Source organism: Paroedura picta, chromosome 3 (genome assembly GCF_049243985.1).
Source record: "Paroedura picta isolate Pp20150507F chromosome 3, Ppicta_v3.0, whole genome shotgun sequence".
In the NCBI taxonomy this organism is placed as follows: Eukaryota; Metazoa; Chordata; class Lepidosauria; order Squamata; family Gekkonidae; genus Paroedura; species Paroedura picta.
In genome coordinates, this window is record NC_135371.1 from 108,972,777 (window position 1) to 108,991,155 (window position 18,379).

General features: G+C 41.5%; 1 protein-coding gene across 4 annotated transcripts in view; it reads left to right on the forward strand.

The window, feature by feature from the left end:
• SLIT3 (slit guidance ligand 3) overlaps positions 1 to 18,379 on the forward strand; it is a 713,209-nt gene that overhangs the window by 521,117 nt on the left and 173,713 nt on the right. For all 4 annotated transcript variants that reach the window (XM_077327142.1, XM_077327144.1, XM_077327141.1 and 1 more), the window contains 3 exons: positions 8,208 to 8,358; positions 9,703 to 9,777; positions 16,865 to 17,008. In XM_077327142.1, coding sequence (XP_077183257.1) covers positions 8,208 to 8,358; positions 9,703 to 9,777; positions 16,865 to 17,008 — 370 coding nt within the window. The remainder of the gene's footprint in view (positions 1 to 8,207; positions 8,359 to 9,702; positions 9,778 to 16,864; positions 17,009 to 18,379) is intronic.

Sequence of the window (18,379 nt, forward strand, 5' to 3'; positions counted from 1 at the left end):
CAACATCAAGGTGATTTAAATCAACTGCATTGATCAGCTGAATTCCAAGAGATTAGTTCTACATGCGCTGTGGTTAGTTAACACTTGGTAAATAGTCACTGTATCTTGAAATAAGCTCTTTTCTCTGTCACAATCCTTCACTTAAAGCCATTCTCTGTGGTTCTCCATGTGCTGGGTAGGTGCATCTGAAAAGTGGTATGAGAAGCTGATTTTCTTTTAGTGTGCTGTCTTCTTAAAATACCAAAAAATGTCTCAGGAGGAATGAAACTAGTTTTTTGGTTAGAAAAATTGCCCCCCCCCCCCCCCATTCCTCATCACAACGCAAAATATACATTGGTATTAAAATAGAATTTAAATAATGTACATGCAAATAAAGAAACAGCATCCAGTAGCTGTGGAGTTTGGAGACAGTTTGCCTCTGGGGTATTTTTTAATGGGGATATTATATTTTGTATTTTTATGTGAAGTTTTTTATTCTGTAACTAGCTGGGAGACGGCTTGCTGAGAACGACGGGAAATAAATTGAATAATAATAGTATTATAATACTAATACCAACAAAGATTTATTCAAGGTGTGAGCTTTCAAGTGCATGCTCTCTTCCTCAGACAAAATGGAACAAGGATCATAAGAGTACAAAGTCAAAAGTTAATTAGTGACAAATTAGTAAACTGTGCCATAGTATCCAAATTATGCCGTCTGTTAATTCTTAGCTTAAACAGCTAATTGGTACTTCTGAGTTCAGTTGTAGTTCACAAAAACATTGTTTTGAGTATAGTACTGAGGTTTAAAAATCCGCTGCAATCCACTTATCCTTCACACCAGGGGTAGTCAAACTGCAGCCCTCCAGATATCCATGGACTACAATTCCCATGAGCCCCTGCCAGTGAATTGTAGTCCATGTACATCTGGAGGGCCGCAGTTTGACAACCCCTGCTTCACACAATGGAGAAAAGCTTTGTGCTTGTTCTCCAAGAAACTACTCAAGCATCGGGTCAGTGTTCTGTACTACAAACAGAAGCTGCTCAAGGAAGAATTTTCTGAACTGGACATTTCTACACAGAATCTACCTACTTGGCGAGATTTCCACAAAAAAAGACAAGCCATCAGCATGGTTCTAAGCAACTGATTTCCAAAATTCAGCAAAACAGAGCATTAGCAAATGTTGTCTATGTTAGCTTTTAATTTTAAAGTTGTAGAATGTACTTTAATGATTATATTGAAATACACAAAGTAACATAATTTACCGTGTTTCCTCTTTAGGGCTTCCCAGCACCGATTTTTACAATAGAGGGAGTAATACTTAATTCTTAATGTTGTACATTTTTGAATTGAACCACATCCACTTAAAACCCCATAGGAGCATACTGATAAAGTAATGCATATAGAGATGGATGGACACATATAATAGGTAATATAACCAGATGGCCAGTTTTCGCATTAGAAATCCTAAAGGGAATAACATGATAGAGCTGCCACCTGTTCAAGTGATCTCAAGGTTCAAGTTAAATAGTAAATTTATTTTTGTTGGCAGCTGATTGCAGGCTGATGGGTATAGCTCAGAGTACATGATGACACTGTGTGGCATTTATCAGTTTACACTCCATGGCAATGTACATTATTCACATTTATATATTAAATATTTGCTGCTTCTTTTTCCTACTGTTTCACCTGTGTCATGCTTGATGATGAAGATATGATGCCTTAGCTACATAAATGTCACTTTGTACAGAATAAGAAGAACTCCAATTACCAAATGATACTGGAATTTCCCAGATGTGACACTGGAATTTCCCAGAGGTGTGTGCACCCCTCCTGGAATATTGATGTGCCTCTTTACTTTAATTGTAATGATTCATATTTTACATGCCTCTTCCATACTAGCCAAGTTTATAAAATGTGGATACCAAAGTGTACTATGAAATAAAGGATGATCCAAATTACTATGTCAGTTTCTGGTGAGGAATAGGCATAACATATTTTATTATATTTATATACTGCCATCCCTTGTAGCTCAGGGTAGTTTACACTGATACTTGCATGATGCAATACAATATAATAAAAACCTGATTTGAACATATAACATTTTTAACAATAGGAGCTTGTATCAAAAGTCAAAAACTTATTATCAGAATAGAACAGTTTACAATGTAACCTTTAACAATAAGCATTATATAATTGCGTAACAAGATGACCCAATTTTAAAAGGATGACTTCCTTGAGGTAGGGCAATAGGATATCACAGACGTAGAAGTGTGAAGTGGTCTGAGAGCTTGGGGGACATTAGTAAAAAATTAGACTTTTTAATTGCGCAAAATTGGGGGGGGGGGGGCTTTGCCCTGTATCTTGAGGGGTTTGACAAACACAAGTCTATAACTCTCTTGTGCAGGCATTATTCATGTGACATTTTGAATCTGGGCCTACATATTGAAGCTGTGACATTCATTTAATGAATAAGTATTGCAGAATTCCTCCTTAATTGGAAATGATGTTCCTGTGGTTACTCAGCTTTCTATAGTGAGTTCTCCTAGTTGCTCAGAAGCCCTTTCTCTTTTTGGAAATGAGGATTATTTCTATGGGAAGGGGGGGCTGGCAAGAAAATGGGACACACTGGAAAAGGGAACATGACTTCGTCTATTGCATGCTTTCTGAGAGAAACCTAATGAATGTTCTAAGTTTTTTTCAGCAAAGCTCAAACAATGTAAATATACTTTATGGCAAAAAGATATGCATGTTCTGCCCACCATTGCTTTCAGAAGGAGTTATGAGGGCAGGATGCTGTTCCCGTTGGCTGCAGAGGAAAGGACACGCAGTAATGGGTTTAAACTACAAGTACAACGATATAGGCTAGATATCAGGAAAAAGTTTTTCACAGTCAGAGTAGTTCAGCAGTGGAATAGGCTGCCTAAGGATGTGGTGAGCTCCCCCTCACTGGCAGTCTTCAAGCAAAGGTTGGATACACACTTTTCTTGGATGCTTTAGGATGCTTCGGACTGATCCTGCGTTGAGCAGGGGGTTGGACTAGATGGCCTGTATGGCCCCTTCCAACTCTATGATTCTATGATTCTATGACTGAGTTTTCCATGACTGTGGCAACTGTTTCTTTCCATTGGTGGGCTTTTTAGTATTTGGGGTTTAAACACACTTTGACTAATTTAATGGTATGCATAACAGGTTCTCTAATTTCTCAGGATTTTTTTTTAAGTGTCTAGGCCCATGCATCTAGAAAAGGCATATTGGCTCAGCAGAAATGGGGTAGAGACTTATTTTTTAATGAATGCTAGGACTTCACAGAATTGCTACACCTATTGATACAAAGGCATATTGAAATAACATCTATAGCAGGCCATACAGTATAAGTTCAACTGTAGCAGGTGGAAGATAATGTGCACTTTGTTTTATATTGATCCTTCTGCGGGTCCATTTGAAACATACTGGGCCATTCCACACCCAAAAAATGTAGTGGAAGGGTTACCTCTTGCAGATGCTTAAAAAAAAAATCTTTTACATGACGATGTCAGCATCCAGCATTCCAGCAGCAAACCGGCAGCTACATCCTCCATTTTAAAGCGGTAGTTGGGGAATCGCATAAACTGGATTCCTCCAACGATGTTGTGCAAGCGGGAGGAGAGCAACCAGCAACCACCAGCAAAATAGCTGATCATAATAAAAGTGGCCAGAAGTAGCATGATCTCCATCTCCAGCGTCCACCTTTGCCCCCGCCTCCCTTACCCTTCTCCCTGGAATGGAGGTTGTTTGTTAGTTTTTTTGTTAGCAAGCTGCCGAGAGCAACAAATACAAGTTGCTTGATTCATGCAGAGAGAAAAAAAATCCACCCACAAAGCATGCCTTTTAACCCCCCCCCCTCAAAAAAGTCAGGAAAATAATTACTTTTGTTGATCTTCAAGTCTCATAATTCCAAAAATGGAGTGGCATTAAAGTATGCACTATGCATCTATATATCTTTTTTTTAAAAAAGACATTGCTTGCATCAGTTTCCCTTTAAAACTGAGAGAAAGGTGATTGGCAGGCTGCCATGATTGACAGGTGGGGGAGACTCATGGGTATAGTGAGTCCCTCTTCTCCACTATTTTAATCAGACATGCAGAGTGCCAGGAAGCATGAGAATGCAGGAGAAGAAAGCAAGAGCTCGAGGAGGTGAAAAATGGTGGGGGGAGCACAATTTTTAATAGCATTAAGCCAATTGTGCTGGCTTAACACTATGTTCTAAATGTGCAGAATACTCCATTGTTTGCTGGCTCAGATGAGAAATGTATTAATTTTTATTAACGGATGCTATCCATTTTGCTAAAAAGCAGAGATATCACCCTGCCAACAAAAGTGCATTTAGTCAAGGCTATGGTCTTCCCAGTTGCAATGTATGGCTGCGAAAGTTGGACCATAAGGAAGGCCGAGCATCAAAGAATTGAGGCTTTTGAACTCTGGTGCTGGAGAAGACTCTTGCGAGTCCCTTGGACTGCAAGGCGAACAAACCGGTCAGTCCTAGAGGAGATCAGCCCTGACTGCTCTTTAGAAGGCCAGATCCTGAAGATGAAACTCAAATACTTTGGCCACCTCATGAGAAGGAAGGACTCCTTGGAGAAGAGCCCAATGCTGGGAGCGATCGAGGGCAAAAGAAGAAGGGGACGACAGAGAATGAGGTGGCTGGATGGAGTCACTGAAGCAGTCTGTGCAAACTTAAATGGACTCTGGGGAATGGTAGAGGACAGGAAGGCCTGGAGGATCATTGTCCATGGGGCCGCGATGGGTCGGACACGACTTCGCACCTAACAACAGCAATCCATTTTGTTACCCTCAAAGTAACAAATATAAGAAAAAGTATTTGTTAATTCTGCACCATTTTTATTATTTTGTTTTATTGACATTTTATTTTGTTGTATTTATTTTTATCATTTTAGTTTTAAACATATAAGTTTTACTATACTAATAATAACTTTTTATTGTGGTGGGTGAATTGATATATATTGATATATAGTTGGGTTGTTATGGCCTATGGCTACAACAAGAAAATAGAGGTTTTCAAACTGCTTTTGTATTCTGTTTTAGTAACTGGTTGCTAACGGATTTGTTTTGTCATTTCTGACAGACCCATTTTAGTAACCAGCTGCTAGCAGAATTCATTTACCTGTTCAGACAAACCCACTTGCATCGGGTTAGCAAAGCTTGATTGACAAGAGCTGCTTTCTTCTGGTTTTCACCTCTTTATTACACTTCTGAATCACTGTGGTGTGCCTGTAGCACTTCCTACACTGCTACTTCCCCTGCTCCCGGTCCCTTTTCACCACACAATCTTCCTCAGAGGTGGGTGGTTTTTTTTAATGTTCTAAGGAGCATTATATAGCTAGAGTGCTAGAGTAGTACCACTAAGATCAATTGGTCATTGAGATCAAAATGAGTGTGGCTGTTGCTACTTAGAAATTGTTATACCAATCACTGATCCCCTGATACCCTGCAGCTTTATGAGCTACTGTCAGGAATCAGGCTGAAGAAATTTCATGAGCAGTTCCCTGACAAGCCTGGCCCCCACTCTCTGACCTCGGAGGGTAAGGGGGGGGCTTGGAAGGGGCTGAGTGTCATGAACCCTGGTTCATGCCCCCATTCTCCTGTTGCATTCTCCCGGTCTCCTTGTGCCGGTTCTTGCAGCCACCAGTTCCGGCAAGGTCTGGGTCATGTTGGAGACAGGGTCGGTGGGCTGCGAGGCTGCAGCATGCTGTTTCTCCATGCGCTTAATGGAGACGTGAGCACAGTACAGTTTATGGGAATCTTGGACGTGTTCATGGAGGTCCTAGATCACTTTCTCTTGCTGCTCCATGTAGCGGAGCAGGCACACCAGCTCCTCTGCGTTGACCAGATGCTGCTTGCCGTACTTATTCAGGTCCATGCCCGTGAGGTCCCATCCCTTGTCCTCCAGCGTCCGGAGAACTTCCAGGCCCGGCTGCAATCTGGGTTGCTCCGAGGGTGGGAACAGGGGAGCAAAGGGCCCCTCTGGGATCACTTGCAGTAACTCACTTCCCACCAGGGTCCGGTTGCTCGGACTTATCCAGTTCCAGTTGAGGCTCCCCAACGGCAGGTGAGCTGACAGGTCCCACGACCTTTCCGGGCGGTTGGCAAACAATGGGAACAAACGTGGCCCTGCCGGTTCGAAGGGAGCCATCCGTGGCTGGTCAGGGGGCGAGAATGAGTCACCCTCAGTGGCTCCCTTGGCCCCCGCCAGGGTGTGAGACCTTCGGTGCACCGCCTTCTGGCAGTCTGTCTGAGAGTTCCTTTCCTGAGTCCTCTCCTGGCGCCGCTGCCATGGTCAGGCAAGGCGTTCAATTCTGAGGATTAACAGGGGGATGTTGGTCACTTGCAACCTGTCAGGAATCAGGCTGGAGTTAGCGAGCACAGTCTGTGATAAAAGAACTTCCAGGATCCCAGGCAGAGTAGATTCAAAAGAAAGGCTTTATTGAACAGAGCAGTAACAACAGCTAACGTGGGCCAAGACTCATTGAGCAATCGTCTTGGCAATGACAAAGATACAATAGGCATTCGGGTTTAGTTATAGGGGAGACCAAATATGGGAGGGGGTATGAGGGACAAGAATGGCGGAAAAGGTACATTTGCAAAAGGTTACAAAAGTTCCCATCCGAGCCAGAAGGCCTAGCTTTGATCTAAACTAACATGCCTGTTGAGACTCCAGCAAGACAGGCAAGGTCGCTAAAAGCGAGCGAGATAAGAGTGCCCACTGAGAGAAGCTTTGGTATGCAGAGGCGGGCAGGAACCAGCACAAGGATTTATAGGTTTCTGACACCCGGCCTGGAGGAGACCGGAAGAATGCAGCAGGAGGATGGGGGCATGAACCAGGGTTCATGACAGCTACTTCTTTCCTCTACCGTTTTTGGGGGGGAGTTGGGGGGAGCGGCACTGTTTGAATGTCCATAGTGCTTCAGATATGGCTCATTAACGTAAAGAAATTTGCAGTGTGAAACTTGAAATCAGGACAACAACGAATAACAGTAATGTGAAACCCCCCCCCCAATAAGCATTACTGATTCACTGTAGCAGAAGTAAACAATAGTGATGTTATTGAAATGGTTATATAGCCATCTGTACCAGTGAGTGATGTTGTTGCATATCTGAGTGTGGGTTAGTTCTATATTATTTAAAGTTGCTTTTATGTGTTCTGTTAGAGTTGACTGTTTAACTGTTGTAACTGTTTTGTGATCTTTGCTGGAGATTACTTGGAAACTTTTGATTACAGTTGTGTCTTTAAATAAATGTGTTACATTATCCAATGGAATGATAAATGGTGATTTCAAGTCGACTTGAAGTCCTTTTGTAGGTGTTGGCACTGTACCAACTCCCATCATCCTCCGCCTCCTCTGAGAAGTTAATGTTTCTCAGATAAAAGATTCTGGTATTGATGAATTTTGGGTTCATAAAGTTCAGAAAAAGTTAAAAATACTTAAGTTTGGTTAAACACAATATGTGATTTCAGAAACATAGTTCCTTAACGAATCCTGAAGTGAGTCGGCAAATGCTGTATGATTAGATCTGTGCTGGCAACTCTTTGATTACATATCCATTAATATTTTGGCGATGATAAACTCAGATCATGTTTAAATTTCTCATTAATACTTTCTTGGTTTGTTGAGCCTAACTGGAAAGAAATTTCTTTCAAACAAACCAAAGAGGACCTGACAGTTGTAGTACAATGGCAAAGTGAAATGCAGGTCTTACTAAATATAATCTGTACCTATCATGATTAAAGTAGAAATGACTGAAACTCAGGTTACTTTTCACTGCAATTTCTCATGTCCTTTGTTAAAATATTTATTCTTGCAAGGGAGACTAGCTCGTTTTAATCATCTACAGTGTGTTGATTAAGGTGATGTATGACCTTGTGTTTCAGCCATGATTTGTCTAACACACCATTTTCCATGTGGTGGTTATTGATGCTAAGAAAAAAAATTTCTATAAGGTGAAAAGGCATTTCAGTGATCTTTTATGAGATGAGACAGGACTGGGCTCTAGAAATACGTATGTTGGAGTGAACTTGGCAAAGCATTTCACAACTTAAAGTAGAATTTACTTGGATCACTTTGGAAGAGACTTTCTAAGATAATGAAAATACTTTCTTTTCCATCTCTTATTTGTTATGGTTATTTTATAAGGCAGCTATTTACTCAAAAACATTTCACCTTTGCAGGGTCAGAGGACTACAGGAGTAAGTTCAGTGGGGAGTGCTTCATGGATCTTGTCTGTCCTGAGAGGTGCCGCTGTGAAGGAACAATTGTAGATTGTTCGAACCAAAAACTCACCCGACTTCCCAGTCATCTCCCAGAATATACCACAGATCTGTAAGTGTTCCACTTTAACCAGCAACAATTAATAGAATACCTAACATGTAAAATAGTTGTGTTAATTACAGATTTGTTGGTCAAGTCTGGAAAATTTCAGAGAAATCTAAAGGCCAGTAAGTATGGGTCAATGTATTTGGGTTGTACATTTGTTTACAAATTAACATAAAGTGTAACAAAAAAATGTAATGCTATTGTTAAAACCAATGCTAATATAAAAACAAGCAACACTTGATAATTTTCATTTGTCTGTTATTCTGAAACCCTTAGCAATTCCCTCATGTACAGACTTCTGGTGGACAATTTTAAGAAACAGACCTCAATATTCACTGTAAATATACATATTACAACAGCAAAACCTTTATTTTAAAACCTATAAAACATATCCAAAATGATGAAGCAAAGTCATTTTGTCACAGAAACAAAACATTACTTAAAAGAAATGCAACAAAAATATGAAGTTTGCATTCCTTTATTCTGTATTTTTGTATAGATAATTGTATTTGAAAAATATAATTATTATTTGAACTGTGTTCAAATGCTGTTTACATTCCAGTTCCTTGTTAAATGAGAAGCTCAAATTAAATGTATAATTATTGCATACATTATAACTAAACAATCAGTATATCAGACTCAGCATTTTGTGTTTGGACTGAAATATGCAATGAAAAGCAAAAGTCTCATCTCATATGAAATTACTAGGACAGGCATCATTGTTTTTGGGTGGCGATTGCATGATGGTCTCCTAAAGGAATGTCAAGGTAATTACAACTGCATTACACCCTCAGAATTGTTTATCAAGAATACTTAGATACAGGGGTTTATCCCAAAAAAAACTGAACAAAAATTGGTTTGTAGGGATGGGCACAAATCTGAAAATTCTGGTTGTGTTTGGAGTGGTCCCTGATTTAAACCCCAAACCGGCCAATTCAGATCTCGTCTTCTCCGTTTTCTGTGGCTGTGAGCTTGAGGGGATCACCCAAGAAGTATTTACATGGGTGGCTGACCTGGAAGATTTAAATGGCAGTTTCACTTCCCTTGTGCTGCTCAGCTGTGCCCTCCCTGAACATTAGTTCAGGGGCTTCCAACTGGGCTCAGGTTCGTGCTGAATTTTGGCTTGTAAACTGGTTCATGCTCATTTCTGTTGATTTTTTTAAATGTCACAAAGTTTGAATATGAAGCATTGTTACTTGTATCTACAATAGTACAAACAATGCTAGCAGATAAATGATCATTTATTTTTAATGATCATTTGTTAATAAATGGTAATTATATTCTTGTTAATTTGTATGACAGATTTGCATGCACACTGATAAGTTTAATGTTTTTATTGTTTTATATAAGGCGATTACATGACAATGATATTTCTGTTCTCGAAGCTACTGGAATATTCAAGAAGCTCCCCAGTTTACGGAAGGTGTAAGTCCCTTTCTTTTTAATTGTTAGGATACACAGTGTGACTCAGTAGAAATTAGATTATTAAAGCAACAGTCCTATGCACATTTGTTTGAAAGTAAGTTAATCAATTTACTTCCAAGTAAACATGTCCAAACATGCTCATTATGTTGATTATCAATCATGGTATCCTTCTGGACCACCTTTCAGATGGGACTGGGAGGCACTGATTCGGGTCCTAACTCAAAGGTAGTTTCCAGAATGTGTTGCTCTGCACCCTGGCCTCTGATCTACTAGCTTCTAGAAGTTTCTGTTTTGCCCCCCTTGCTTTTCAACATCTATATAAAGTCAGTTGGAGATGCTGTCTGGAGGTTTGAGCTCAGTTGCCATCAGTATGCAGATTATACAGTTCTGTCTTGCATTTCCAGCAGATCTCATGGAGGCTGGAGAAACTGTGAACAGATGACAGTGGTCCCTAACCCGCGGGCCGCGGCTCCTTCTTCCCTCCCCCCCGAAGCGAGAAGCTCGCCAAGCCGCGAGCAAATTGGCCGCCGAAGCGGCCAATTAGCTCGCGGCCTGGCAAGCTTCTCTTCCCTCCCCTCCCGAAGAGAGAAGCTTGCCGCTTTGGCGGCCGATTTGCTCGCGGCCTGGCGAGCTTCTCACTTCAGGGGGGGGGGAAGAAGGAGCCGCGGCCCGGTGGCGGGCCGCGGCCCGCGAATTGGGGACCACTCCTTTAGACCACTTATGTATTATATGTATTTTTCCCTGTGACTAGCAGACTGGGCCTCCACTATCCTATCAAAATAGCTGGAAGGGGGAAGCACTTGAATCACATTCCACAAACATGAAATGTGATCTTTTATCTATAGTCTGTTATTCCACAGCAAGTAGTCCGTTATTCCATAGTAAGTTATCATGTAGTATCGCGACACTGGGTTGGCTTTAAGTAGCTTTTTCATTCAATTTCACCTAATTCCCCTCCTTACTACAAACACCTATCCCATGTATATTTTGTCAATGTAGGTACTATGATCCTCATCATTTTGGGGATCAGGCTTTTCTCCTTCCATTTCATCAACAGACAAGTTTGTTGGCTACAACTCATTGTACCTCATAGGTTATACAAGATATTTTTACTCTTGAGAAAGATGATATTTGACATAAATATGGTGGTTGTTTTCAAAGGTATGTTAAATTCATTAGCATAGAAAAGTGGTTCTTGTCTTAAAATAGTCAAGTGAGTAACCATGTTGGTCTGAAGTAGCACAACAAAAGTTGAGTCTAATAGCACCTGTAAGACCAACAAAGATTTATTCAATAAATTTTTATTGAATTTATTTATTGAATAAATCTTTGTTGATCTTAAAGGTGCTCTTTGACTCAAATGTTGTTGTGCTACTTCAGACCAACACAGCTACCCACTTGGATCTAAAATGGAACCACCATCATGAGAGTACACATATATATAGAAAAGGTAAATTAGTGGCAAATTAGTAAACTGTGTCATAGTATCCAAATTATGCCATATTATGCCATATAATAATTCTTTCACAAACCTTTAAAATAAAATCTGCCCTCCTGAAATTAATGTAGCTTAACCTGGGTTTTCCAAAGCCTATTTTGATAAAGGGGTGAAGTTGGTTGCACTTTACCCTTTAGGTGTATGAAACCCTTAAAAACATCAGTTTGTCTTCAGAAGCCAAAATGGGTTTCAAAAGCCCATATGAAAGGAGCTAATGGTGGTTAAAAGTGGCTTCATATCCTGGCTTTGGTTAACAATAACAGTAATTAGTATAGTGGCCTACATCCACACAATTAGTTAATGACAGTTAGTTTAATTCAAACAGAGCTTTCTGATGCATCTGAACCAAACCACTGTTTGAAATGACCATGTTTCTGTTAAATATTTTGTGTCTTATGAAGCAATAAATTCTCCATGTCCATTCTTGGCAGGAGATAAGATGTTAAGAGGTACAATTCAGCTGTCTATATTCTGGCAGCAAGAGATAATAGTATCCTGCAGTTCATCATAAAAATTGACTCATTCAGATGTATTATAGATGCCTCCAAGCTCCCAAGTATTTTTTATTAGTCTGGATTTTTTTTAGTCTCCTGCACATATTTGTTCTATTGCAAAAGAGATATTGTGTGTTCTACACTGTGATGTTAAAACAAGGAGATGTGAATTGTCGGCAGGGAGAAGGGGTAGGATCGGGCTGCCAAGCAGAGGTTCAGGCATCCTCAGCCCCTCCAGTGCCGGCAGCCTGCCAGCCAGCAAGCCTGGGGAGGCGCATCCGAGCTGAAGGCGAGAGGCTGTTGAGCGACTCACGGCCGGCTGCCGAGGCACTTCTGGGGACCCTGTAGAAGGGATGAGGGGCCGCCAGGCGTGCAGCCTTTACACCTACTGTCACAAGAGAGGGAGAGGGGTGCGCACCCGAGTCTCCCTCCAAACGGGCACCCGAGAAGCTGATTAATCAGCTGCGAAAGAGGCAGCGGTAAAATTACAAGGGGTGTGGCTGGGTGGGAAAGGACACCTCTCCCTCGCCGCCGCACACATCCATCAACCCAGCGAGGCAGGAGGAAGGGGGTCCCCCTCGCGCGCAGAGCTTCTCCTCCCCTGCCCAATCCCAGGGGCACAAAGCGGCCCAGAACCCTCCAGAAGCTGCAGAAGTGGTGGGAATAGGGGGAGCCCCTGCGCTCCTCAGGGTTCTGACCCCTCTCGCGTGCCCTAGCCTGATCCCAGATGCTCGCTCACCAGATGCTCGGGGCGGAGTCACCTCGCTTTGCTGCACAGCCAGCAGCCCTGAGTGACCAACCCCCTCCAACGGCATCATACCTGGCCCAGCTGGGCCTCCAGACCAACCCCCTTCCACAGAGCAAGTCCAGCCGAAGGACCGCAAGTCACCCCAGGAGACATGAGGGTGGGCCCACTAGTTCCATATCCCCACCCACTGTCCTGCCATTGGGTGGCGAAAGGGAGCGGAGTGGCCAGGGCTGGGCAGAGCCGCAATGCGTCGAGCCAGGCGCGTCGCGAGACCTTTACAGGGTGTGGCGGGACAAGGGACATTTTGAATTAAGGCGTGATCGTCCCGCAAGAGTCGGGACACCTGGCCACCTTATCTTTAGGAAAACTAGGTGGTGGAGATGAGTGGCCCCAATCCAAATAGCCTCTCTTTGTTTGTTTGATTGATTGATTGATTGATTGATTGATTGATTTTTATACCACCATCCCATACGGCTCAAGGAGGTTTACATACAACATTGTGGGTATTTCATGGAACAACCTAAGCATAGAACACAGTCGAAATAACATCAACAATAATCCAACAGTGGTTTAAATTAATGTAATATCAATGAATTAAATCAACAATAATATAACACGAACAAGAACTTAGATAAACCCCTGGAGAGGTCAGACTGGTATAGGCCATGGAGGAGGTGTCGGGGGGGGGGGACCTGTAGATGTTATTGGGTTGGTCAATACCAGGGGAACGCCTGGTGGAGGAGCTTCCTTTTGCAGGCCCTACGGAATTGTGGGAGTTCAGGCAGGGTCCTGATCTCTTCAGGGAGCTCGTTCCACCAGGTGGGGGCCAGGACAGAAAAAGCTCTTGACCTTTTTGAGGACCAACGTACTTCTTTGGGAGCAGGGATCACCAGCTAGTTGGTGGTGGCAGAGTGTAATGCTCTTACTGACTTCAGGTTTTTCACTTAGCCAGTTACCACATTCTGATATCCGGCCTTCAAAGAAATACAGGTAGTATATATACTAGAAAGGCGAATTACAAACACATGAAAGCTGAACCAGACCCACTATTATTTGTGCTAACCCTTGGTAAAACTAGGGTGCTTTGCCTCACAGTAACTAAGCAAAAGGAACAAGTATTAGTTCACATGTGTCTAAAAGTTACAACTCTGAGCTATTTTTTGTACTGGCTAAATAGAGGTAGTAGTAAATGTACATTATTATCTCCCTTTTCCTGAGAGTATATGAGTAGGTGAATATCCCAGCTATCTGTTTGTCAGGGTTTTTATATAAGTAGTAAAAGAGGTAGGAATGGTATATACCCAAACTGCCATGGAACATTAAAACCCATTCAAATACAATTTGCAGCATAAAGTATTCACATTTAGTGCTGTAGAAAATGGTAGTAATAAAGTATGATCTAAATCGACAGCAAGTTAAAAATTATATGCAGAGGAAGAATCATCTGATGGATAAAATGAAACAGAACAAACACAACCAATGGTATTATAATTTTTCAGAGGAGTGGGAAGTGGAATCCCTCGACCTAAAGGTTTTGATTTCCTGCTAGGGTTGCCAGATGGCCTGAGAAAAACCTGGCCCCGCTTGGCTTGCAATTGTGCCTTTAATAGACATACAAGGTGCACAAATTAGTTTTTCATGGCATGAAGCTAAATATTATCACCTGCTGATTGCAGTAAATCAGATAACTGCTCAAATATTAACATCCAGATTTCACACTAACATTAGGAATATACAAGAGGTGCATGAGCAAGTACTTTAAAGAGGATGAAATCTTTGGCATTGGTTCAGCATACCCGATACATACAGTAGTCTCAGTCTGGAGGGACCCGTAGCAATTTAGTAGTATCACAGAGACTTGTTATTTGCATCTAAAAGCAACAGAAGAAGGAATTGCAGAGCAAAACATGGTAAGAGTAGGCCTGCTAGGCCCCCAATCAGTACCCTCAGCCCCTGTTGCCTGCCACTTAGTGTATTGGAAGGAGGGGAATGAAAAATTCACAAGAATAATGATGTCACTTCCAATAAACCCTGTGGCTTTACCATAGAGTTTATTGCAATTGGCAGTGGTAGCTCTAGGAATTGCAATAAACTCTATGGTAAAGCCACAGGGTTTATTGGAAGTGACATCATTATTCTTGTGAATTTTTCATTCCCCTCCTTCCAATACACTAATTCCGGCTTTTGACACTTGTGTCACTGCCTCCCAGAATATCCACAATACTCATAATCCCTGGTAACAAAAAGAACAGAAAATACAGAGCAGAATAACATCCAGTATCCAGAGACAGGAGCCACCACTTTTAAGGAAGAAGTGCAAATTTATTTTCATTTAGATGGGCTTAATTGTCTTGCAGAATAATTACTTTACACAGAAAATTCAGGGTAGATGGTTCTGTATGCATTGAAGCCAATGTAAATGGATTCAGTGTTTGCTGCAACAACTGTAACTCTAAATTAGAAACTTTACCAGCTCTCCCCATTTTCTCTTCCCCCAGTAGCACAAGAGGAAAATCAATGCCTATTCAGTAAGATGGCTTAGAAAACATTATTGGTATGCAATAATAGTATATATAAGCAGCTTTCACTAGGAGCCTTTGTCTGTTCTGTCAATAAGTCATGTGTTTAAGCAGTCCCAAAGGGTTCATTGACACAATTGATTTCAGGGTCAGCTGTGCCTGCTTCTAAGAAGTCCCTTGGTACAAATTTACATGATAGCTCATCATGAATACTGAAAAGCCATTAGATGGCTGGCTCTAATGAATGTGACCTGCAAGCATTTGGGGGAGGCGGATGTTTCTGAGTATAATATGAACATTCTGAGGTGTGTGGATATTGAAACTATTTCATGAGCTTTGGGCAAGATAATATTTCACGTGTGCCTTTTACTGTACATGTGTTGGCCAAGCTTAACATTCTAGGGCCTGTTCACATTTCATATATGATCGTATTACCTAACATGCAATATGTGTGTTTATGTGAAACCTCTGAAATGTATAGCAAGTTTGAAGAAGAAGAGTTCTTATATTCCACTTTTGCTCTACCCGAAGGAGTCTCAAAGCGGTTTACTGTAGAAACCCTGTGAGGTGGGTGAGGCTGAGAGAGCCCTGATATTACTGCTCGGTCAGAAGAGCTCTATCAATGTTGTGGCAAGCCAAAGGTCACCCAGCTGGTTACATGTGGGGGAGCGCAGAATCAAACCTGGCTTTTTGGATGAGTACATCTCTTTTATGTGATTTTTAAACCATGTATTGATCATTTGACAAGAAAGGATAGCATCAATCCTTCCTGTTTATATTGTTTGGTGACAGAATAATTCGAATATCTTTAGGATAAAATTTCTGGAGCTAGAAAATAGTGGCTTCGCAAACGCAGGCAGGGTTGCAGCTTCCTTCATAGCTGCTACATTAAAGAAAAGATCTGACTATATCTGGTGATGGAAGCATGACAGGAAAATGGATCAAAGTTGATCTATACATTAGGAGTTGCAAAAAGATGTACGCCATACAAGACAAAACAATTGGTTGCCATTTGAGACCTTTCAAGTTCCTCTTGGGTACAGGAGAGTAATCACAAAACATCATGTTCCTGCTAAAAAACTTGCTGCTAAAATCCTGTGGTGAAATCCCTGTGCCCCCCTGTCTGCCGTGCTGCCACTGCTGTGAGGCACGGTGGACCTTTCCCTCCCCGGAGTTGTGTGTGTGCACATATTTAGTCTCCTGTGCATACTCTGGAAGTGGTGGGGCAACATGCCCTGCCACTAGGAACCCGTGTCTGCCTGCCACAGCCTTCGCCATGCATAACCAGTCTTATTGAAGCAAGTGAAAAGTTTGGGCTATAATATAACAAAACAAAACAAGATTCATAATAAAAATCAATGCTTAAGATGAGGGCAAACTACCAATTACAGAAATTATGCTAAGTGACAGTTTGGAATTTTAGGACAAATATTGTGGCAGAAATATTACAGTTCGGAATGCTGGTCCTGTGATTTAATGTCATTTCATAAGAAATGTGTGAAATGTTGGAGGATATAAGGACAGTTGACAATGGGCAACTTTGACAGCAGGAAACCCCTCAGGTAAGTTCTTTTAATCTGCCCAGGGACTGTTGTTTGCCCTTTCACTGCCCAATGTCCAAACTTTCACTGCCAAATTCACTGCCAAATTCCAAACTGTATTAATTGCTGTAATTGGTAACATAGTGGTGGCATTAAGTTTGCCCCCATATTAAGTATTGATTTTTGGATTAGGTAATAAATGTTGGTATTTATGTTCTGAAAAGTATGTATCCTTCTTGAATAATATTGCCTGTCCAGTATCAAATTTACTTTCTTTCCTTTTTCAGAAACTTGAGTAACAACAAGATCAAGGAGATTCGAGAAGGGACTTTTGATGGGGCCACTGGGGTGCAGGAACTGATGTTGACAGGAAATCAGCTGGAATCTGTAAATGGACGAATGTTTAGAGGCCTCACAGGGCTCAAGACTCTGTAAGTACGAAAACTACTGTACTTGCCTTTCATGATACTGGGAAGAGGGGGGAGTGTTGGTAGTTGTGTGTTTGTTGGTAGCTTTATCCCAGATGTATTGAATGAGTGCTGCTGGTTTTGGATGTTTTGGAGCAAGGCAGGAGTGTTGAACATTGTCTATGCAAAGATTTCTGTGCTCTCATTTATTAGCAGTTCCTCTATGAACTGAGACCAATTACTCTAACAATATTGAATACTGGTTAGCACTGCATATTCAGAGTTCTTCTGGAAGCCTGAGATGTTTCTTGGTCTTTGGATCAAATATAAAGTTCTTTAGCAAAAATAAATAAATTAATTAATTAATGGCCAGCATATTGTTAATACCTGTTTCAAATTAAGTCTGGCAATGTGATCACTTGTTATACAATACATATGTTGAATAACTAATTTGTTATTCTAGGTGCAAATAGTTTCCCACAAACTTATTTCTGTTGCACTGCAATCACATTTTTCCTAGCCCTCAACGTGCTTTGAAATTCTTGATGCTGGAAAAAATAGAATACAGTAGCACAAGTGCATAAACCTTTATTGTCTGTTACCTGAGGCATCATTGAGCAAGACAATTTCATACACACTCATGGCCACCCTATTTTGTGTTATATTCTTAAAATATATTTTCAAAAAGATACCTTCCAAGACCCTGGATGCCTTCCAGGACCATCATCTAGTTTGGACCTCTTTTTTTCTGTAGGGACTTACCATCACAAGGGAGAGGGACAGAATGGGCTACCCTCTCTTTTGAAGAATGGAAGTTTAGAATTGCTTCTTCCTGCAGCTTTCAGTTCACCCCAGAGCACTAGCCAGAAAATGAACTGATTAGTTTGTGGGATCCGATAGCTCATACCTTTAGTGGTCTAAAAGGGACCAAGGAAATACAATCCAAATGCTGTCATCATAGTATAAAATTGACTTGGTTTTTACTCTTTGTCACAATTAAAAGAATTTCACCACAGAGACAAAAAGCTGGCAATAGCCAATGGTAGTTTTCAACTGAATACCAAGGTTCACATTTTATGCAAGACTGGTCTTTTTAATTTCTGTGAGGAGTTCTGAGGCCGATTCCACATGGGTGGAAAAGGCTGAGAGGGCGGTCATATGGAAGTGAGGTAAATCCCCACTTTAACATGATGCACCCGCTAGGCAGGCCTCCTCCCGGACCTACCTCAGATTGAGCCCTCAGTTGGCCCGGGCAAGGGAATGCAGGAGAATCCATGGTTCCTTGGTCTGCTATGGGAGTCATCAAAGCCTGTCCTGCAGCAGGCCTGTATGGACAGTTAAGAGCCGGGCCTTCTAAGCTCCTCCTTTCCCTACAGTGGCCTAGAGGGGGCAAGA